The sequence below is a fragment of the Aethalodelphis obliquidens genome, unplaced genomic scaffold (genome assembly GCF_003676395.1).
Source record: "Aethalodelphis obliquidens isolate GAN/ISIS:26980383/991018 unplaced genomic scaffold, ASM367639v1 scaffold26, whole genome shotgun sequence".
NCBI lineage: Eukaryota > Metazoa > Chordata > Mammalia > Artiodactyla > Delphinidae > Aethalodelphis > Aethalodelphis obliquidens.
This window is the reverse complement of record NW_020837970.1, coordinates 4694772-4718849: the sequence shown is the minus strand read 5'-3', so window position 1 is coordinate 4718849 and position 24078 is coordinate 4694772. Positions and strand designations below refer to the sequence as shown.

Sequence of the window (24078 nt, the reverse complement as noted above, 5' to 3'; positions counted from 1 at the left end):
TCTTTCCAACGGAGTACTTTGATACAACCAGTAGTAAGGATAAGTGAAATCTGGCCCTCTGCTATGGAGACTAGTTTACTTGTCCTTGGATGATAGAAAAGAGAAAACCTGCTCTTAGGAGACAGACCTGGGTTCAGTTCTGGCCTCAATATTTAACTAGCAGGGTGGGGCTTAAACAAGTTACCTAACTTCCCAGCACCAATTTTTCCTTACTTATAAAAGGAGGCTAGTAACAGCTAAATGACAGAGTGGTTATGAGAATTAAATGAGGTAAACATAAAGTCCCCAGCGTAGTTCCTGACACAGAGTAGCCCTTATGATCATGTTAGTTCCTGTCTCTTCTTTCCCAGATTCCATACAAAGAAGGTGAATATTCAAAATGTGTTTCTAAGCTTGAGTTTTAAAACTTGGATTTCTGTGTTGTCTCTAATAATAAAATAATCCCCTGAAATAATGAAAAGAGCATCATGCCTGTACTTGCTGCAATTTTTATACCTGGAACACTTTATAGCATCTTCAGTTCAAGGCCTAGAAAATGGAGGCTGATGAGATAGGTGAAGAGAACAGGAATCCTCTCCTCCCAAAACTTTCCTTCCTTTACCTCTAAGACTTTCTACCTTTCGGCATAAAGGACACAATTGAGTCATATCAATGAGAAAACTGAGTGCAGACCAAGTTCTTTATAAGTAAGGAATCTCAGAAATCCATTATTCCTTGCTATTTTTCAAAGTTCAAAAAAATAGATAATATTCAAAGTGATTTTAAGTCCCCTATTTATCATAAACACATATTAATATCTTATAACATGGCACATAATACAGCTACACAAAAGCTACATGTGATATAAAGCATTAACCCCTTCTCTTTTCTGATAGTGGGGAAAACAGGGTTAACATTTTTGCCTTTTTGCCTTTTCTTTTCTGCACATAGATGCCCAAGCCTCTTATATTTCCAACAGTACAATACGGCCACATAATCTTAAATAACAAAATATGAAAAGGCTCTTCTCTTATTAATCTCTTTTTTCCTAGAGTCTGTTCAGTCTATTTATTAAATTACCCCAAGCATCCTTAAATATATGGAAATCAACTTGAAAATTTAAAAATAAAAACCAGAAAAAAAAAAGGAAAGCATTTTCTTTAAGGCCAGTATCACTCAGGATTTCTCACTCTTTCATAATACCCGTAAAAGGATCTTAAAAATGAAATCAAAATATTAATATTCAAAATATAAATCTGTCCTATCATCTTAAGATAAATTGATAAAATGGAGTTAAAGAGTGAGCTTAAATTTAACCGGTTCATTATGAGAATTATACAAAAATTCTATAACTCAAGTGAGGAAATACATTTCACTTAGACTCTGGCAACGTTAAAGTGCTACTTTTTACTATAAAGCATTGATGGGCAGACATTTCCCAATATATACAAAGATGAAGTATTTACCATAGTCTTTGGATAATATAATTACATACTATACGATTTTCTTATTGAAGAGTTAGAACAATAATAAACTAGATGTGGTAAAAGTAAAACACATATAAGACTAAGGGCTTATGATACAGAGGACTAAGAAAATATATCATCCTTTACGCATTTTTCAAGAACATAAAAGTCACCTTTGACCTATATCAAGCACAGGCTATCAACTTTCAGGCTACACTTTTCTAACATACCAGCCATGTCATCTACCGTAAGCCTGGAAATACTTAATACGATCAAAGCTGTTCCCCACCCCTCCACCCCTAAATGTAGAACAAAGAGAAATGCTGTAATAGAGTGATCTGTGCTCTTGAAAGAATAAAATCTAAACTCAATCTGAGTTATAGTCTCTCTGCTTCAGGGGTCCTGTATGATTAATTTTACTAAACTTGCACACACACCATTTTCAAACAGACTATTTCACTTAGAATAGGACATAAAAGAAAAAATTTTCACATTTGAAAGACAGTTGCCAAGGAAATTACATAGAGATCAAGTTATTTCACTTATACCACCCATCTAAACCTACCTCTCACATTCTCCAAAGCTCTGTTTATATGGCTAGTGTGAACACATACTTTTTAATGAGTTTAAGGATATTTTGGCTTGATTGTCATCTAGTAAGAAAGCTTACTGAAAAGTTAAGAACCAAATGCTAACGAAGTCCAAAGAGGCCTTACCAAAGCAGTCAGAGAACGAAAAAGTGCTTTCATTAGTTCTCACGTACACTGGTTAAAGTCATATGCTACTTTAAAACATTTTCAAGTGATAAAAAGGGAAGGGACCAACATAACTGACTGTATACCTATTTTAGGAAAATGTGATTAATTTTTTTTATAACTTCAAACATTAACATTAAAAATGCCTCTACTCCTGACCAAAAAAAATTGCTAAAGTCATTTATGTATTTAATAAAACACCTGAGCTAATACATTGTTTTGGAAAAATTGAGGAGGAAAATACTGTATTCCTGACATAAACCCAAGATTGCTATTCACTAGTATAACATTTTTATGTTTATCAACTATCTTATAAAGATAAGTCCTATTGAATATTCCAGAAGTTCACCTTCTTTTTAGAATACACAAAATCCTCTGACTTAAAGATATTTTTGTAGAAACATACTAAGTAATTAATACAGAGTAATTAATTTAAAAAACAGAGAAGTTTTACTTAGCAACACAGAAAGGTATTATTTTAAAACATCTAACCATGTGCTATAAATCGACCAGAAATACATTCTTTGGAAAATGTATAAATGCACTCTTTGAAAAATAGTGATTTATTTTATGAATCTGTACAGGGTCAAAATTCTAGTTTGATTGGAAACAGATGGTATCTGAGTAAAGTCAGGCTCCGGACCTGAAACTCCAAACAGGAAATACGGCCCTCACTAGCTGACTGCTTCCCTAATCATTCCCAGAGCTTCATACTTGTTATTTTTATGAATATCTAAGATGACTTTCATCTTTCCCTTCTATCTACAAAGCATCAAGTAATCGTCCCTCTTTCTCTCTCTCTGTTATATATGTATTTTACATGTAGATTATATGTTTACAATATAAGAAAACATTAAAACTAATGCACTTTCAAGGTCATTACTAGTAAAGACATCAGGCATTAAAAAAATATCCCACAAATTCAAGTTTATTTTCTATATTATTTTAAAAATAAAAGCCAAAAACTATTGAGTAACCGTGTCAAAGACAACTTTGCTAACCATACTTACAAAGAAACATACAATCTTAACGTATTACAGAATATGATAAAACAAAACCTCACAGGTTTTAGTAAAAAGTAATTAATCTACCCTCCTTTCCCTTAAACCAGTTAGAAGCTATCTGAACAAAGAAAAAGACTTACCGTTTTTCCATTGTAGTAATACATCAAAGAATTGCTGCCCATTCCAGGGACAGGATAAGCACAATACATGTTGATTTTGAAAATGTTACTGTTTGCAGCTAATGCACTCAGCTTCTCTCCAAGACATACATCCACACAGCCAAACAGAGTTAAGTCTTCAGCACTATGCATCCACACATGATCTACTCAAAAGGAACTTATGCAAAATAGGACTGAACCAACTCACGGAGCAGAGAGGGAGGGTTTGTGCTGTAAGTAACCTCTTTCAATCTCTATCAAGTCCTCACACTGGTGGAGGATACCAATAAGACAAATTCTGGAATTTTAAAAAAATACAAGTCACAAGTGCTAAATAATAAAAAGTGATACAGTGTCTTGGAGATAAATAGCCCAAGGAATTATTAATATTGTCATATATATAGTATATATGTCTCTTACAAAGAAAGACAAACTGACAGATCTGCTAACCTATTTTTAGTTTAAATTAGAGCACTTGTAGCAGGGAAACCTAGCTTGCTACACCTCTAGCAACATTACCATCTGGCATGGCCTACAGTTGCTTCTAACGATGATAAACACATGATCAAGCAATCAGGAATTGGAAACACTGAATCATGTGTAACAAGAAGGATCTAAACAGTTAAGCCTTGTACAAAGTCACTTCCTGGAGAAAGCGGACCTGTCATGTAAGTACCTCTAAACTAGCTAGAACAAACCATGATTTTTTATGTTATAAAAACGGTATGGAAAGAAATTTGAAAGGAACACATTTCATGAAAAAGCTCATTCCAACAATTCAAAAAATTATCTTGAAAATAAATGATGTTTTTAAAACATAATATTTAATATAGGTTTTCAATTATAAAGCTCCTTAAATTCCTCACTCATAACACCAATTAAAAGTTTATAATGGACTGCACTTTCCTAGAATATGTACTAAGCAATTCAATAATTAAAAAGAAAAAACAAACAAGGTTTTGTTTTCCCTTACATAAAAATATGAAAGGCTGGTATGTATAGACAAAATGTGCACTGTAGCTAATAAACTAAAAAAGATTTCTTGGAAGTCTTTCCTCCAAGTTCATTATAGTTCTTAACTAACACTTAATATATTCATATTTTTATGTTAATGTTCAAATTTCTCAAAAAGGAAAACTAATCAGTGTGGGAATAAACATCTCATAGATTTAAAAAATTCATTATACTTAGAAGTCAAAAGGTCTTAGACGTTGTTTTGCCAATACTTTGTTTCTCACACACAAACATATTTCATTATTTTAAAAAATTTCAATTTGTCTTTTGGTGTGGATTCTAACCCAGAAAAACAGAATAGCAACTTTTCTTTCTTCTCATTTCCTCCCATGAAAACCTCTTTGTACTATCTCTTCTCCCTGTGCCTTGCAGGTTCTCACAAAACTGTTAATCAGAGGACAGCTCACAAGCTGCAAAAAAGGGACACATCACTTTTTTAAAGGCACCTTTCATGAAGCAGAACTGCTCTAAGGGAATATTCTAGGAATATTCTATAAGGGACCCCCAAACCCACCATTTTTATGAAAAATATTGATTAAAATATAACAATAAAATCAAATAAGACAATAAGGCCAGCTAAGTTCATAATGTTTTAAAAGCTTATGGTGTTGGAATAACAATAAAACCTCCCCACACTCTCCAGATATAGAAAAGGCTAAGCAGCAGCTGCAAAAGAACATCACTGTACAGCAGACCATTAAAATGCCAGTCTGCAGAGTGGCTTGTAACTTCCTCCCTCCTGAGAGACCACAAAGACCCATTTCAATCCTTAGAGAACTGTGTAAAAAGCGTTGACTTACAATTAACAATGCCATGCCTTAAAACCATTCAAGTAAATTTTAGTCTTTTATAGACATAGTCTCTCTCTGACAGAACAGCTTAAAAAAAAAAAAAAGGAAAATCAACCATCCAAAATAAAGTTTCCTTTTTTCCTTAATGAATAAAAAAAAAACCAAAAACTTACTTTTAAAATAGAAATTTAGGGGACTGGGGGAAAAGGGCAGCCACAAAGCACTTCAACATTTTCTTCCTACAATCAGTAGGAAGCTCAGCTTCAACCTGAGAAAACTTTTATATATTGATTTTAAAAAATCCACCTACAGTAGTTAGGCTTGTTTCTTTGGGGCTTGCCAGAAAAGAGAGAGTACTATGATGTTTGTTAAAACAAACAGCATAATGTAAATCCAACTATGCAATCTTGGCTATTAAAGCACAATGAAAATTTGAGTATTTCATTAACAGTTCTTTATTTTAGAGGCAACTATATGGTATTCTGAAAGTAATAAACAAATATCCAAGTTTAAAAAGTTCAGAGTAAAACCAGACAGCATAATACTCTTTTACTGTTCTAAAGCAGTTTATTAAGGAACTGGATAAGACTTGCTATTAAACCTGAAACCTGAACTTTGAAATATAATAGTTTCTAAGCAGAGCTGAGTAATTAATTAAAAGCTTTTGCTTCTACTTTTCATTCCTCCTCTCAGAAACACAGATACAAAATCCATACATGTGCTTAAATGTAAGATGGAGCCCCCCCCACCATGTACCCAACACAATCACTGGGTATACACTACTGCCTATACTGAGGGCGGATGTAGAAACGTGAGGGAAGAGAGAAGAGGTGGGGGGTGGGTGGGCATTTACATACGTATGGCATTAAATTTATTCCTCAAAAACAGCAAATCATCAAGAAAACTCGTGGTAATTTAAATAAAATAGTCCCGTATTTTACTCGTATGCTATGGTAATGTCCTTCAAGTTTGCTACTCCAAAATAACATCTTTTTGAAGTCTGCCTTACCCAAAAGAAAGTAAAACTGGTTGATGTAGACATATTTTTAACAGTTACAAATTATCTTCTATGATAAAGTCCTTTTTCTCTTCCTCAAAAATATTTTTTTAAAAAAATCTAATTTAATCTATGTAACAGCTGCAGCACAATTTTTTTTCTTAAGCAGAATCATATTACAGGAAAAAAAATGCATATAGATGGATCAAGTGCTGCTCTAGTCAATGCAGTTGTTTAATCTTTGCCTCTTTTTTTTGAAGGAACATGTCAAGGGTTAATCCTATGACTCAGTCTGACAAAACGAGTCAGCTGGAGACAGGGCCACTTTTTAAACCTGATTTCAGACAGACGTGCAGCCTGCACAGGAGCTCTGAACTGTCATGCACTTTTTATCCTGAATTGTTTCCACCCGCAATTCTACGTAATCACTTATGTGTTATTCTAAGATTATGTGATCTGACTCAATATTCATGCTACCTAGTCCAACAATCTAAAAACTCACCAACTTTTATAGCAAAATGGGCATTACTGTACACACCGGCAACATGATTAATGAAAATGTCAGAGAACCCTGAAAAAATATGACTTGGAGCCATACATACATCTTTTATTAGCAAACTGATTATTCCTGGTTTGAGGATTACTGCATTTCACTGATTTTAAAATATACTTCCCTGCCTTCAATAGTTCAGGATGTGATGTTTATTGCCATTCCAACAATCATCAAGCACAGACCTAAACTAGATAAGAAAAAGCTATGATGTGTTTTGCCTAAGCAATTTACTTCTTTCCAGAAGATTTAGGAAAAAATGTTTCCAAAAAACCTACTAGGTAGAGACCTTCTGGCAACTTCAGTTTAAATTCCAGGCCCTTATTTCCTTCTTATTTTTCTGTTGACTGGGAAACAGATCATCCTCGGAGAGCTATGCAAAATTTCCTGGGGTTACCCATGCAATATTTTAATTTATTTTATTAGCTCTTCTTTATCCCTGATATTTGGATTGCTATAACTCTCAAATCTGTTTTTTAAACTATCTTAAACACGAATGTTTCAAGAGTGACTTAAAATTCTAAAAAAATTTTAAAAGAAAATTTCAATTTAACTGAATTACACATCTTGAATTAATTAATTAATAAAGGCCAGTTAGTGGTTAATATTATTGTACATTTTTTCTAAAATAAGCAGGCAACATTCCAGTGTCCCAAAAGGCCAAAAGATCTGGCTGGAAAAGTAAATCTAAAACCCACTCATAGGATTCCTCATGAAAAGTTTCAACATTATTTCTAAGTGAATCAATTCCTGGAAAATAAGACTTTCAGAGTGAAAAACAAAGCTAAACAAAGTTCACATGTGAATAATTCCACAAATGAACTCTATATATTCCTGCTTTACGAAACTCAGTAAATAACTAGTACGTTATTGGTTGCAAGGGAGGTGCGGGGTGAGGATAGTTTTAAGAGCATAATAAATAAGAGAATCTACAAGTAGGAAGATACAAAAGCAAAAGCAAAAATGTCTCCTCTTCCTTATTTAGCATGCAGAAAGATGACTAGTAAATGAATACTGTCTCCTAAACGCGCAGTAAGACACCAAAAAATTCCAGGTATTATATCTGAACATTATATTGCAAATTTTTCTAGTATATGCTGCTTTGTAAATAAAGTCACTCCTAAGTGTTCAGGAAGTTGGTCTTCTGGTCTTTTTCTAATATTTAGAAATATTATTTTTCTCACAATTTAGAAAATTTACTTTTGCAAAAAATAAAGCAAGAATATAAAACTCTAGTGAAATAATGCATCCCTCTCAAACCGATCCACTAACAATCAGTACCTATTATTTAAACATAATAATGCTATTTATCTGAAATCATATAATGCATCTTCTAACTCAACAATATTACTCTCATCTATCTTGCTGATAACTAATCAATCAGTAAAAAGGCTTCCAAATACTGTCTTTCCACTGTATGAAAAGATGAAAAATCAAAGACCTGGTTTTCTGATCTTTCCTCAGGTGATATTTTGAAAAACTGGTTCCAATTATGCCTTAGTTGTGAGTACCTAAATCCTAGCCAAACCAATAATCAGAGTTATATTACAGATTGGTCTGAAAACTGGTACACAATTTACTTGGATATTGATTGGAAATTAGGAGCAACCACCCCCCCCCCACTTCTCAGTAAAATTCATGCTAAAGTTCACAAATCACATCATCTGTCTCAGACATAGAACATTAGATTTCTTATCATCTCTTTACAAAAATCTCAAGCCTAACATGTGTTTTAGAAATGCTTAATGCTTAACAAAATAGAAAACACCTATCTGTATAGCCAATGTAAACAGTCAGCTGTATAAACTGCATTTATAGGGCAAAAGAACACTTGTTTAATTCCCCTTTTGACAACCATATGACCAAAATGAGGATGTGTAAAAACAGCCATACCTCCTGGAGGAGAAAAGCAGATAAATCTCTTTCTGAGGTAACTAAATAGTATCCCTCTGACATCAACATGAACAGAACTGACAGATCATACAAAGCTTCTAAAAGGCAATCATTAAATACCCCTTCAAACAAGATAGAACTGCCACTACTGAGAATATATAAAACATGAAGCAAACTTCATGTTTATCTTGATCATAAACTCACTATGACAAAGCAGTTTTCCTCGAAAAATTAAAGTGGGGAGTCCCCCTCCCTAGTAATTCCTGCATCTCTTGGCTGTCCATTTCTTTCCCCACATGAATTGCAGTTTGTCACTTCTCATTTACCACTTGAAATAACACGGTAAGAGATTCATTAACTATGTTGCAACTTGATAATTTTCCTGCAGATGGCTCTATAATCACAGCACTAATGGTGTGTCTGCGGGTAAAAAGAAGTTGAGGAGAGTATCCAGGTTTTAAAATTCTTTAATAAACCAGCACTCTGATGAGCTTTCAAGACTGGGACAAGGCATTGCACTACTGACTTATTAGGTTACAACAAAACAAAAACTAGAAGCAAACAAAGCTATTATTTTAAACCACAAAGGTAAACAATTTGATCTTGGGTCCAGTTAGCTCTCCCTTAAGGAAAGTGCTCCCTGGTTTTTTATTTCTTCTTTGACCTGTGTAATTTTTTTCTTCTGAGCTGGAAAGTACCAGATCCTTTCGATTTATGAGAAATGGAACAGTACCATGATATTCTACTCTATTTTAAATTTATTTTTAAAGAGACCAGAAATAACATCTGCATCTTACTTAGCCCAGAGCCATTTCAAGAATCTGCAACTGGAAACTCTAAATAACTTATACATTAAGTTATTTCTGGCACCCAATCTATGTTTTGTTCCAGTAAAAATTCTTGCTAGTGGTAGTAATTTTTTAATACTTCATACCTCTAATTAAGTACTGAGTATCTACCAAATCATCCTGCCTCATATTTGTAATGATCAAGTAACAAAGAAGAGTTCATTTTAGCTATACTCACTGGAAGAAATCATGCAGATCCTAAATTTATGAAAAGACCCATCTTAAAAAGAGAATGGGGGCTTCCCTGGTGGTGCAGTGTTTGAGAGTCCGCCTGCCGATGCAGGGGACACGGGTTCGTGCCCCGGTCCGGGAAGATCCCACATGCCGCGGAGCGGCTGGGCCCGTGAGCCATGGCCGCTGAGCCTGTGCGTCCGGAGTCTGTGCTCCGCAACGGGAGAGGCTGCAACAGTGAGAGGCCCGCGTACTGGGGGAAAAAAAAAAAAAAAAAAGGAAAAGAAAAAAGAGAATGATTTCTAACCATTAAAGTCTGGTGACCAACTCTCAACAAAAGCCAAGTAATACTTCAGTTTGAAAACATATATGAGGATGGTATAATAAGCAGGGGAGGAGATGGGAGATAGTGTCAGTTTAAAGCAAAACAAAAGTTTCAGTAATGCTTACTTAGTATGCTTCACTGGTAAAGGCAATATGCCACCCCAACAAGTGTTCCTTACCAGACAGGTTGGGAAACACAGTCACAAAACTCTGAAAGAAGAAAATGTGTTAAGCTACTTGTTCTATGCATCTCTATCACAAATACTTACAGTAGGGCAGAATAATTCTCCCTACCACTCATTAGTACTCTGTAACATGAGATAAGCTGCTCAGGTTCCAGACACTGTGGCGTCATACCATATGATGAAAAAGAGCATAGACTACGAGTCAGGAGACAGGGATTCGGGTTTTAGCTCTGCCTCTTAGGAAGCATGAGAGCTTAGGCGAGGTCACTGAATTTCCCTGAGTCTGAGTTTCCATTTCTGGAAAACTCAGGAATTAAACTAGGCCAAACATTTCCTAGCCATTTCACCAACAGTGAAACCTTTTATTACCTACTCCACCCCAAAACACTGAATTCCTATTCTGAAAGATTTTTGTCTCCCAAACTTTTCTTGAGTTATAATGAATATTTTTCCCTGTTAAAAAAAAGCCATGCAACTCCCATTCAGAACTTCTGATTAAAAGGAAAATGAAGCACTGCCATGCTGAGCTAATTCTAGTGAAAGAAATCTGATAGCACGGATAATTTATTTCAGTAAATTACACAATTTGTTAGGTTTTCTGAAATATTTACATTTTGTATTACTAATTTTGAAGACCCAGGTTATGACTCACTGGCATAGATGAGACCTAATGTCCACACACCAACCTTAAATTGTATTTTTATAATCATATCTGCAAGTGGCACAGTTAAAAGCCCAGAGCCTCACATGAAATGAAAGGTTGATCAGATAGGGAATCAAAAACATTATTACAACTTCTCAATTCTAAGCTAAGAGTCCAAATGCTTGTATTCTAGTAACACTTATATGCTGGCAAGTGAATTATCTTCACAAGGGATTTAGTTATGTATTTCTAGTAATATTTTCGTTTAAAACTAACATCTTTTTAAATAGCTCTGTAGTGTCTAGGATAAAATGGTAAAAAAAAATGAAAAGGGTTGACATCTTACCAACAGGTAACAACTCTTACCTAATTCTGTCATCTAATTAGCTCGGTAACAATTTTGGTTTCTTAATAACGTGCAGTTTGATCTACAGGTCAGACATTTTATGTTTAACACAGCACCACCGGGAAAATAAAGATTTTTGGCCATATTCTTCAAATAAACATGTAAGCCTCTACAGAGATGGCTTTGTTATAATTTTAGTAGGCAACAAGAGTTAAGGAGACAATCCTTAACTTAAGAGAGCTCATCTTAACTAAGTAGGCTGTGGCTCCTGCACTGTTCGGTAATAAAGAAGTTGGGCCTGTGATTTGCTTCTTTGTGCCTTTTGGCTGGAGAATTTAGTACATCATAAAAGAGATTATGTGGATTATAGACAAAGGTGGCTGTAATGAATACATAGGTTGGATAGTTAACAGGGTATAATACAAGAATAAAGGGTGAAAAGCATGTAGCAGTACCACAGTACCTTTACAGCTGTATGATCTTTTTTTTAAAATTAATTTATTTACTTATTTATTTTTGGCTGCATTGGTCTTCGCTGCTGCACGCAGGCTTTCTCTAGCTGTGGCGAGTGGGGTCTACTCTTGGTTGTGGTGTGTGGGCTTCTCATTGCAGTGGCTTCTCTTGTTGTGGAGCAGAGGCTCAAGGCACGTGGGCTCAGTAGTTGTGGCTCATGGCTCTAGAGCACAGGCTCAGTAGTTGTGGTGCATGGGCTTAGTTGCTCTGCGCCATGTGGGATCTTCCCAGACCAGGGCTCGAACCCGTGTCCTCTGCACTGGCAGGTGGATTCTTAACCACTGTGTCACCAGGGAAACCCCAGCTGTGTGATCTTGAGGAACACTGGGGTGCTCTAACACTGGTTATTTGAGACTGAAATATTAAAAAGATCCAAACTGTGTTACTATTGTTAAAATTGGAATAAAGATATGAATACAGGATCACAATTAATGCTAAGTCCACACATGGAAAACCAAATTCAGGTCTTCCTAGCTGTGATGTATCTAACTGAGAGTAAGACTATGCCTATGTAAATGGGAAGAATTCCAGTGATCTTTGCCACAGGAAACACTTCCACTTTTCTGATGAAAAACTGGAGGTTTTTTTTTCTCCCTGAAAAGCTTTTACAAAGTTTAACCATGTTAAACATCTTACAGTATAGATAGTTAAAATATACTTGTAGCTCTCCTTGAAGAATATGTTAATTTCAGATTGTTCAGTATGTTGTTTATACCTTCTCTGAGTCAAATGAGTATGATCCAGGAAGAAAGAACAACTATGGCTGTATTGCCAATCATTTAAGTTTGTTCATTTATTCAACAACTATTCACTGAGCATCTATTATGCACCTAGGAGCTGCTGATAAAGCAATAAACAACATAAGTAAAATCCCTGTTTTATCAAAATTCTCCTGGGTAAGACAGATAAAGAATAAATTATAGTACATCAGATGGTAGTAAGTGTTTCAAAGAAAATTATAGCAGGAAAGGAGAGAGGGGAATATGGGGCATGTTGCCATTTTATATAGGATGGTCAGGAAAGATTCCCCAGTGATAAAGTGATATGTGATCAAAGAGAAAAGTATATAAGGAAACTAGCTATAGGGGTACTAAGGGAGGTGTGCTCTGGCAGAGAGGAGTAAATGCAAAGGCCCTGAGGCAGGACGGTGCTTGATACCTTTAAGGAGCAGTAAAGAGGGCAGAAGGCTAGAGGGATAAATTAGTGGAAGATGAAGTCTGGGAGGTAGCAGAAAACAGGTAAGAAGGGTCTTGAAAGCCATTTTAAGGACTTTGGTTTTGCAGAGATAAGAGATGCTGTTGGAGGATTTTGAGCAGAAGAATATCATCTGACTTAAAATTTAAAGGGATTGTCCTGTATTAAAAAAAATGATTTAAGGAAAATTGGGAGGTCAGTTGGGAAGATGCTGCTTTAATTCAGGAAAGAGATAAAAGTGGCTTGGATAATGAAGACAGCAGCAGGTGGTAAGAAATGATCAAATTCTTGAAGACAATTTTAGTATGAGAAATTTAATATGGGAAGATAACCACTGTTTTACTTTTATGTCAATGAAACCATAATTTTTTTTCCTTTAGAAAAAGGTTTCCTGTATTATGGTTTTCCATCCTCATCTGTCACATGAGGATCATGACACTACATTGTTAACTACGTCAATCCCAGCACACTGTAGAGTTATGGCTGAATTACTGGTAATTTACCACTTGGGGGGCAAATTTATTCCTATTATTGTGTATAATTAGGAGTTAACTGCACAATTGAGGAAAAAAATAGGACAAATAGTTCAGTGTCTTATACAAAAAAAGCAAGTTAACATATTTTTGATCATTTGGAACAGCCAGAGTAGGAGAAAGTTGAAAAGTACAGCTTGGAGCAGGAAGTCATTAAAAGATGATGTTCCCCATCATAGATAACATAAAATAATAGCTTCACAGTATTTATTTTTATCCTCTTAATTTAATTCAAAAAGCATTTCCTGGATACTCCACTATGTGCCCAGGGGGCGATAATCACTCAAATGAAAAAAAATTTAAAGTTAACTTATTTCCAAAGGTCAAAGTTACCTTTTGACCGTAAGCATCTTGAAGACAGGGTACAAGGTCCATGGTTTATTATTACTTAAATATCTAAAGCCTAGAAGAATTCTTAATTCACAATAAGCACTTTATATTCACTAACTTTATCAGAATGAATTCATATTTCTCTCAGTGGAAATTTACTAAATGGAGCCCACTCTAGTAGCAATAAATTTCTAATTCTCATTCAAATTACTGTTTTTTGAAATTTATAAGTATCTTCGGTAATGTTGAAAAACATATTGATAACTTAATTTCAATTATGTCAAGTTTTATGGTTTAAAAAATTATCAAGCTCAAGTTGGAAAACCTGAGAAGTTTTATTACTTATTTATGAAGTATTATTTATTAACACTAGCCATCATAAAACTAAAAAAAAAAAAACTAAATAAGAACCATAAATATTCACTTAAATTTATAGAGATTGTGAGTTTTCTAGTCATCTAAGTGAAGATTCTCTTAAGTTTTTTTTTTTTTTTTTTTGCGGTACGCGGGCCTCTCACTGCTGTGGCCTCTCCCGTTGCAGAGCACAGGCTCCGGACGCGCAGGCTCAGAGGCCATGGCTCACGGGCCCAGCCGCTCCGCAGCATGTGGGATCTTCCCGGACCGGGGCAGGAACCCGTGTCCCCTGCGCATCGGCAGGCGGACTCTCAACCACTGCGCCACCAGGGAAGCCCTCCTCTCTTAAGTTTTGAATGAAGCTTTTACGTTTAGAGAGACATGTCACGTGTTTCAACAGAATCTGTCTCACAATCATACATGGGTTGGAACTGATTCTCAAGCTGCTAGGAACGACTTTTTTAGCTTTGGGTTCTATGAGGAAGTTGGACCAGGATAAAAGATGGTGATTAGGCACATGTATATATAAGTTCAAGGAAAAAATTATAATAGAATTGTTTATATCAAAGTCAAATTATTTAAATACTTTAAACCCAACTGTTTCAAATAAACATTTTCTAATATATCTCTATGTGGACTTATTTTTGATGTCATAAACTTCTGCATATTATTACCTAATGTGACATTTAAATCCTAGAAAAATTATGACTTCGTAGCATCCACTTTATATATTGAGGTTCTTCCACCATCCTAGTCAGGTACATTTTAAGGCAAATAACTGTCCTGGAAAGTTTCTATCAATGTGCCTAGGGCCTTAAGGAAATGATGAAGGGACTAATGAATATCATGTAATGGATCTAAAAAACAAACAAACAAAAAGCAGGGTTTTATTTTGTTTCTCTTTGGGTCTGTTTTTCACGGGAAGTATATTTATAAAGAAGGTAAGAATATATCTACTCTAGGCATACACTTATGGTCTTTAAGTCTAATGCAGAGGTTGGCAAATTATAGTTGTGGGCCAAATCAGGTTTACCAGCTGATTTTACAAATAAAGTTTTACTGGAACACAGTCATGCCCATTCATTTATGTATCATCTGTGGCTGCTTTCACATTCCAATAGCAGAGCTGAATAGTTGTGACAGAGACTGTCTGACTCACAAAGCTGAGCAGATTGACAACAGAACCCTTTACATAAAGTTTGCTGACTCCTGGTCTAGCACACTGAGGAAGAGTAGAAATATAGGCTATAAGAAAGAGATAGCAGATTCTAGCAAATTTTCCAGAAACAATTTCTAGAACCAAATTACTTTTGAAAATTAATAAAATGTTGTCATATTATAGATATACTGGGTTATGTCTTAAATTAAATGCAGATAATAAAAAAGACAAAAACTTTGAAGGGCTAACACTTTAAAATTTGTTTAAAATCGGACTTCCCTGGTAGTGCAGTGGTTAGGACTCTGCACTCCCAATGCAGGGGGCTGGGGTTCAATCCCTGGTCAGGGACCTAGATCCCACATGCATGCTGCAACTAAGAGTTTGTATGCCACACTAAGGAGCCTGCAAGCCACAGCTAAGGAGCCCGCCTGCCACATATTAGACCTGGTGCAATCAAAAAAAAAAAAAAAAAAAAAACTTGTTTAAAAATCTATTCAAAGAATACAAACACGGGAGAAATAAGGAACTATCTTGGAACTAGTAGTGTTTTTAAACTGCTTAGAAGTCTAAGTATGAACTTACCTATATAGCATAGATTACACTCATTGAAATTAGTTATCATACAAGTACACTAAATGACTTTTCAAACTAAAATCATCACTGGTTAAACAAAGGAAATATCGGCGATGGCAAATTTCATGTCAGCAAATTACTTAGGATATAAATGCCTTCCCTAACCTAGAATGAAATCCAGAGCCCCAAACTTGGGGCTTAAATTAAGAAACTTGGAGTTTCTTAATTTATTCCTTCTTTCCTATACTTGAAGAAATTGTATTAGATAAAAAACGAAACAAAAAAACTTCATGGTTCTACTGATGCTGAATGACAAAACAGTGGGCTTAACGTCTGAAAGCATTTATAGAATTCAACCACATATCCTTTAAAAACCATACAAATTACACACACACACACACACACACACACACACACACATTGGGGCTTATCCTACATCTGGTTTGTAAAGTCTCAAGGATCTAAAATATAACAGCTGAGGACTTCAATAAATCGTAAAAGCTGGTTCTGAAATTCAGCCATGTTCTTCCTTCTTTAAAAAGAAATAGAAAGGTCAGAAAATAACAAATATCACTGTGGTTGTACCATCACATCAGTACAAACATACAGAAGACTTGCTCGCTGGTAACTTTTCCTTTTTTTTTTTTTTTTTGACTTGAAATCAGATCAAAGATGGACTGGCTTGTTACAAAAAACCAACATCTTAGAACTATGGATTAAAAGCCCATTATCTACACTGATACAAGTCTGACACTGTTCTGAACAGTAGTTACTGTCAGCATAAACAGTGGCTATTTCTTCTTATTAATGTATGAAGAAAATCTTTCATTCAATGACCAAACTGAATATGAGTTTGGAATGGATTATAGAACCATTCGCTTTAGGTACTAAGATTTTCCTGCTAGAATGACCTGTAAGGTCAGAGAAAGAATCAGTCTGTTTGGAAATTTTATATCAAGGTAGCCTTCAAACAGAGACAGCTTATCTAACAGTTCGAAATAAGAAACTCTTAAGTACCTAGTTGTTGTGCACCCTATGGGCTTGTCTGCTAAAGGAGTTAAGCAGATATCTATTCCCACTCATGTTCAGGAACTGGAGTGTTCACTTTATGAAGTTTAGCTTAAGCTGGTGCTGCATGTAAATACTGTTTATTCTAGAATCCACTAGGATTCTTGCTAGTTAAGGGTCTCGGATAATTGTCTACAAATACACTGCTACCCTAGCTTCCTAATAACTTCCACAGAACACTCCCACAGATACATTTGTAGCTTATCTCACTATTTTTGTGGATAAACTGGAGGTAACAATATCTCTACAGTTCTACCCTTGACCTTTTTCTTACTGGTTCAGATAACCACTAATCTTTCAAGTGGTACTTTTCCAAGTTATTCATTTATATCAGCCCCAGAAAGTTGTATCTGTCCTCCCTTTCCTATTTAAAAAAAAATCCTCACTTTAGCCACCCTCAAAATTTAATATTCTGACTTTTCTATTTAATATTCTTACTAATTATATTTAGTATGTACATGAAAATGCTAGATCACGGTACATGTTTAGTGGTCTTTGTGATTTAGAAAAACCTCAGAATATCTCCAATTATCTCAAGGGGTGTCCCTAAAATAGAAAATTTAATACTAAAAATGACAAAAAATCCACATTAATTAAAAAAAGCCATTCCCAACAAAATAAAATCCTACAAACATTTGGCAGAAAGGAAGGTCATTTCCTAAACTATAGTCAATTACCAATTCAAAGGCTACAGAGCTCTGTACCTGTCTGCAGCAAAGCAAGAAAAGGTGGTATCTAAGCTGCTTTGATTTATCTCAGAAACAATAAAGTTCCTTGTGAGGGAAGAATCATAAAAAAATTTTTTCATGATGGGTAGGGAGGTAAAATATACTTTGAGAGTTTAACTCTCAAAAAAATTAAAGCAATTATCTGACAAACTGTTACAGCTTTTGTGGGATAATATATACACACTTAAAGACAGAGGACAAAGACAAGCACGATATTTGACTAAGAAACAAAGAGACTGTGTCATCAGCCTATGTGTGGGACTATAAACCAGTTATGTTCAAAATGAAGAAGACATGCCGGACTTCCCTGGTGGCGCAGTGGTTAAGAATCCGCCTGCCAATGCAGGGGACACAGGTTTGAGCCCTGGTCCAGGAAGATCTCACATGCCGCGGAGCAACTAAACCCGTGCACCACAACTACTGAGCCTGCGCTCTAGAGCCCACGAGCCACAACTTCTGCGTTCGTGTGCCACAACTACTGAAGCCTGCGCGCCTAGAGCCCGTGCTCTGTAACAAGAGAAGCCACCGCAATGAGAAGCCTGGGCACCGCAACAAAGAGTAGCCCCCGCTGGCCGCAACTAGAGAAAGCCTATGTGCAGCAACAAAAGACCCAACGTAGCCAAAAATAAATAAATAAATTAAAAAAAAAATGAGTAAGACATGCCATTTTGATGCAGAGCATGATGATGTTCAAAAGATGTTTTCAAATGCTACTGAACAAGATCACAACTTGGATATAAAGGTATTCTGAAATCTGTATAGATATTTACTTTGCTGGTGATAAAAATCTTGGAAGTGTCTTGCTTCTTTCTTCAGGATTCTGCATTTTCTGCAGGCATTTTTTAAAAAAGATCTATGTTTGGAAATACTATATAACATCAAGTTAAGAAATTAAGAACAAAGAAACTTCCCTCCATCTGAGAAATGCTTTAGAGGACCATAAAGATGTTCAACCAATGATAAAATAAAGGAAAAAAAAGCATAGACTCTTGATAGTTCAGAAGACAAAACTAATTAGTATGAATTCTAGGCAGGAATTAATTCAATCAATTTTTCCTCCTTCTATAAGTTCCTTTTCTGAAAATGCTTTCTTAACAACAATAGCAGCTACAATTTACTACTCACTATGTGCCAGGCACATACATTACATGTGCAAGTAAATACTTTTTTTTACCATAATATTTATCTTTCCTTATGTTTTCAAACTTTTCCTTGCTTTTCAACAAAATATGGTATGGGAATTCCCTGGTGGTCCAGTGGTTAGGACTCACACGCTCTCACTGCCAAGGGCCCAGGTTTGATCCCTGGTCGGGGAACTAAAATCCCATAAGCCATGAGGCACAGCCAAGAAAAAAAAAAAACGGTAAACATGAAATGCTAAAATTCCTTTAAATTGCAGGCTATAGTGGTAGGAACTAGAAAAAAATAAAGAAAGAACATTTACTGAGTGTCCATTATATACTAGGCACATGTAAGGCACATAATACCCTCATACTAACACTCGAGATAAACATTACTATCTCCTTTTACAAACAGATATTTCGTGTTCAGAGAACTTAAAAGCAATTTCTCTAAGGTTACGAAACAAAAAGCAGCTGAGGCCAGATAAAAACCCATCTGCCTGACTAGGAAGTCTGTGCTTTTCTACGTCATCCTTTCAAGATGGTGGTAGGTCTTTAAACAACAAAGCAATTAATAAATTTGATCAAGAAAAACATAACTGACAGAATAAACTGTTTTAAATTTAATATACTAACCAAGATACCTTATGAGTACACCAAGATACACAACATGTTTTAACATTCAAAAGAAAAAGAAAATGGTCTTCTATATTAAATTAGGTTGTAATCTTTGGCTGTATGTGTAATCTTGGGCAAGTTACTTAATATTTCTGAGTCTCAATTTCCTCATCTGTAAGAAGAGGATATAGTTATCTTACAGATTGGTGTGGTGAAGATTAAAGATTAAGATGATACAGATAATGGTTAGCACAGATGCTCACACATGTAAGATATGTGTTACTCTAACACAGTGAAATTGAGGCTGTAAAGGATGCTAACAAATATAATGCAAATGTTTCACTTTTTCCCACAAATTACTAGGAAAAAAAATCACAGTTGCTCGCAATCCCTACCCAGTGTTTCAAAATTTCCTTAAATGTTTTATCTCAGTAAAAATTTGATAGAGATGAAAAACAGCTTGTGTATATACGAAGAACAAAGACTAGAGTTGGTGGTTAGAGAAGGAGAGGGGAGGTTCAGGAGCCCTAAAAAGGAAAGAAAACATCCTGCAAAGTCAAAGCACACCCATACCTTCAGAAAGACTCCCAGATAATCTTAACAACTACAAATGCCTCCTATTATCTATAGGCCAGGAGACTTTAGGCTTTTATCCAGGGTAGACTGCTATGACAATTTATCTCTTTTCGTATCTGAGCTGGTCTTATGTGTTCCTCAATCTTCCTCTGGAGTGGGAGAGCGGGTCTGCTACAGGAAAAGCATAAAGGTTATATTTGGTACAGAACTCAATAATGCTGTACTTCTAGATGTGGCCTGAGAGTGTGTTTATTTTTTTACATGCCTATGCCTTTTACCTGTATCGACTGCTACTGATCTTCCCAGAGTTCAAATGTCAACTCCTGAGGCCATTAGTACTTCCCAAGGCAGAGTTAGTTCTACCTACTCTATGTTTCCAGAGTACTTGGTGCACACCTTTACTTGCCTCACTGAAATACACGTAATTAATTCACTAAATGCTTGTTTCTCACACTAGTTCCCTGCAGGCAATGATGGTGTGCTTGTATGTTCGAATTCAATGTCCAGGCATCGCTCTACTGTTGCTGCTACAGAAGTTCACTTTGTTCAATATTTCAACCTGTCTAGAGAAACAAGTGGAAAATGTAATGTGCTTAAAGAACACCATTTTTTCATCGGTAGGAAGAAAACTATGCCCATTACACCTTTTGGTTATGTATAGAGCATATTAATTTTAAAACCCTAAGAATGTAACATTTTAGACATGAAAGGAACTTTAGATTTCCCAGTTCAAACTTCCTAAGGCTAACTGACAAGTCCAGGGTCATACAATCAATCAATAACTAAGCCAGCAGATTTGAACAGACCATTTTCTTAACCTTAGTGACCATACTGCTTTAAGAATGTCAATACACTGTTATCGGACCTTCATCCAGACAGAAGTTACCATTCAGTTGTTCTGCAGTGAGGAATAGGGGAGCTGAGGTTTGTAATTATGATACCTAAATACATATCATGGATTAGAAAAAGAAAGGGCCTCTAACCAATGGTCTATGGTCAAATTATGTAGATTATCATGGCTTTGCATGTTAAGTAACACTGCCTGTTGTTCTCTGTAGTGGTGTGAGCAGTATGATACCAACCTAGCTCTTTCACTCTTTTTTTAGTAAAGGTAACATGTATTTTACAGATCACTAAAGGTTGACTGCACAAGCAGAAAACTGTGAAATCTGAGATGTTACGGTCAAGTTTCTAGTTTGGGAAGTATATTCAAATGATCATGAAATAAAATATACATAGTCCATTTTCATTTTTATACCCATTTTTAAAAAATAATTCACATTGATAAAGCCCTATGAATTACATATATTTCAGTAAAAGCATCCAAATAGAAAACCTTTACTTTAAATTCCATTTGTTTTAGACACTGAAAAGGTAAGTAGTGTAACGATAAGTGTTCTCAGTTTATTATTTTGGTATCATTTATCAAAGTACCAGTTTTTAAAGTTTAAAAAAATTCTCTTTTAAAAACCTGAGATTTCAACATAGCATTTAATCTAAAATATGCTTCTAATTAAAATGCATTTATCATTTATATATCCTTAATAACATTCAATACATTTAAATACTATTTTCAGCATGGTTTCAAAGCAGTATGATCATGTTTGCTGCTGATGTTAAGTACAGAATTGAAAATAATAATTTCTAATATTTTCTATACAAATATCTAATAAATCCCAAGTAAAGAAGCTAGTAATACAATATATAAGTAGGCTTGACTTGTGAAATTTTCTAATGGTTCTCAAAGAAATCAGTTTCATGAGAATTCACTGGCTTTCCCCCTCTCCTTGGTTCATCCTTAACACCTGAGACAATACAGAGAATTACCTCCAGGTAGAGAATGCTGTTTTGATTAGGATTGCAAGGAACACTGGTGACCTCCAGTGTTTATTCTTTTTCCAGGTTGTTCTGTCCATTTTGCCCTTTTGTTTTAAAAATGAAAGAACTATGAAACAACAAAAATATACTGTTTCTTAAAATTAATGTCAGGCAAAGAAATGAGATGAATTTTTCATTTACTAATCTGGTATTTTTTAAAACCTGTGCAGTTATACTAAATATTAATATGTAATTTAACTTCTATTACTCTCATAGAATTATAGTAACAAATTACCAAAAAAATCGCAGTTACATGTTTTAGCTGTTCTGTCAGTTTTAAATATGACTTCCGTTAATCTAGCAGAAATCATGTTATGCTGTTGAACCACCTACCCCTGCACAGCACACAACTGTTAAAATGTAAATTGCCCAACTATTTTTAGCTGTCGCTGAAAAAAAAATCCTGTCTTTGGGAATAATGATTTGAGGCATTGTGTTCATTTTGTTTATCAAGCAGCTATTCAGCCTCTAGTGGGTCCAAGTGCTTATGCAAGCAAAAGCTTTTAAGAATGCCTGCAGCTGCAATCCAACCTTCCAGGTAAGCTGCAGGTTCAGAGCACAGCTGCCCTAGGCTGCATAAAACTCAGATCCATCTGGAAGTGAGTTTCAAAGAGGATTTCAAATTTGAGTTTTCATGTATCACATGGAAGAGAAGGAGGGGGAAGAACATAGGAAAGAAGGAAGGCAAACAACCAAAAAGATGGTATCTCTACTTCAGCCTTAATAAAAAATAAAAAGCTCAAGACCCATGCTGCTCCTTCTAGATTACTACTTGCCAAGCCAGATATTCCATTCAGTGTATACTTCGATGAGCTGTGACTCATCCAGCAGCACCTGCGCCCATGTGTTAAGTACTGCCAAATAAAAGGCCAACATCCATTTACACAACAAAGAGATGTACCCTACAAGGCATGGGGCCTCAATCCAAAAGCCCCACTCCCCATTTGTTCTAAGAAAAGGGAGAGGAAAAAAAATCTTCCCTCCTCACACCAGGGATTTTTAAATTGTAGGTGGATTTATGATATAGGTTCATTTACAAATACTTTACTCTTTAACAGAATAAAGTATACTTAATAGCACAAACACCCCTACAGCATTTGATTATCATGGCCATTAACGGTTGTTCACCAAACCTTTCCAACCTCCTTCATGAAAGCTCTTTATTCTCAAAGGATACATTTTTGAGCAAAGAGGGATCAACAAACTAGCTGCTTGAAAGCTTTCCTGATGCTAGGCTGAAGTTAGGAAAGGCTTAATGAAGGCTTTAAAATCCACAAGGGCTTCACAATGAACATCTGACTTGGTGATTTATGCATATTAATAACCTCAGTCCTACTGAGGCAAGCTGAGCCGAACATGTCCTCCGAATCTTAATGTCTTTAGCTCCATTGGGATTATTACAAATGTAAATTTCTAAGATTCTCAGCTATTAATCTCTGTCTGTCCTCCTGTTCAGCAACATAATGACTAATTAAACATCAAAAGACCTGTACAGGAGATCTTCTTTGACAGCTACCAGCCTAGTCCTCTTCCCAAGAGGGGAATTCAAATGACAGGGCCATGGAGTAAAAGCGTATGAGTAAGCTACAAATCACTGAAGAGAAATCTTAAAAACCTAACACTGAATTTGGATTTAACTCAATCAGTGATTCCGTTAAGTAGAGAACAGTTACTATGTGAAGTGTGCCTACTGATACCAACCAAATGTATCCTTACAGCCAGCAGATACTGAATACGTGATATCAGTTTGTTTACCACAAAGTCAAAAAAAATGGGTACTTACAGAAGAAGGCAAGCCAGGAGGCACCTTTCTGACTTTCTTTGCTTGCAAAGGATCTGCACGTGGGAAACAGTATAGTTCATCAGCATTTATATTAGAAAAGTTTCAGACTTCAAATGAGCAGGAAAGAATTTTTCCTCCTAGTACCTTTCTTGTCTTCCAGCATTTAGAAGTAAGTAAGGGAATACAGGGATAGGGGTCTCATTCTTTCTAACTGGTTCCAGTGCAAAACAGGTACGCCTAATGAAGTGATATATTCTGAAATACATATCCCATAAGTTTGGGAAGATGACAGCAAAGTAAAACAAGAAAGAAAATAACAAACCAATAAGCATGTGTGAGAAAAGGGAATAATATTTCTTAAGCACCTATTATGTGCAAGGTTCCATATTAGGCACTTTACATCATTTATCTCAGCTCATTTGCAGAGGGGCATTTGGTACAACAGGTCAGTTTAATAATATGACTCCTTAAGAGAGACACAAATTTAGTGTTCATATCACATTGAGAATTAGGTTTAAAAGCATAT

General features: G+C 35.4%; 1 protein-coding gene across 16 annotated transcripts in view; it reads right to left on the bottom strand.

The window, feature by feature from the left end:
• The window catches only part of TCF12 (transcription factor 12), a 387457-nt gene that overhangs the window by 57376 nt on the left and 306003 nt on the right, over positions 1 to 24078 (bottom strand). For 11 of the 16 annotated variants that reach the window (XM_027123116.1, XM_027123120.1, XM_027123115.1 and 8 more), the window contains one exon: positions 23553 to 23605. In XM_027123116.1, coding sequence (XP_026978917.1) covers positions 23553 to 23605 — 53 coding nt within the window. Of the gene's footprint in view, positions 1 to 3344; positions 3811 to 21718; positions 21805 to 23552; positions 23606 to 24078 lie in introns of those variants that run through there. The other 5 variants (XM_027123127.1, XM_027123125.1, XM_027123130.1 and 2 more) reach the window with 5 other exon arrangements.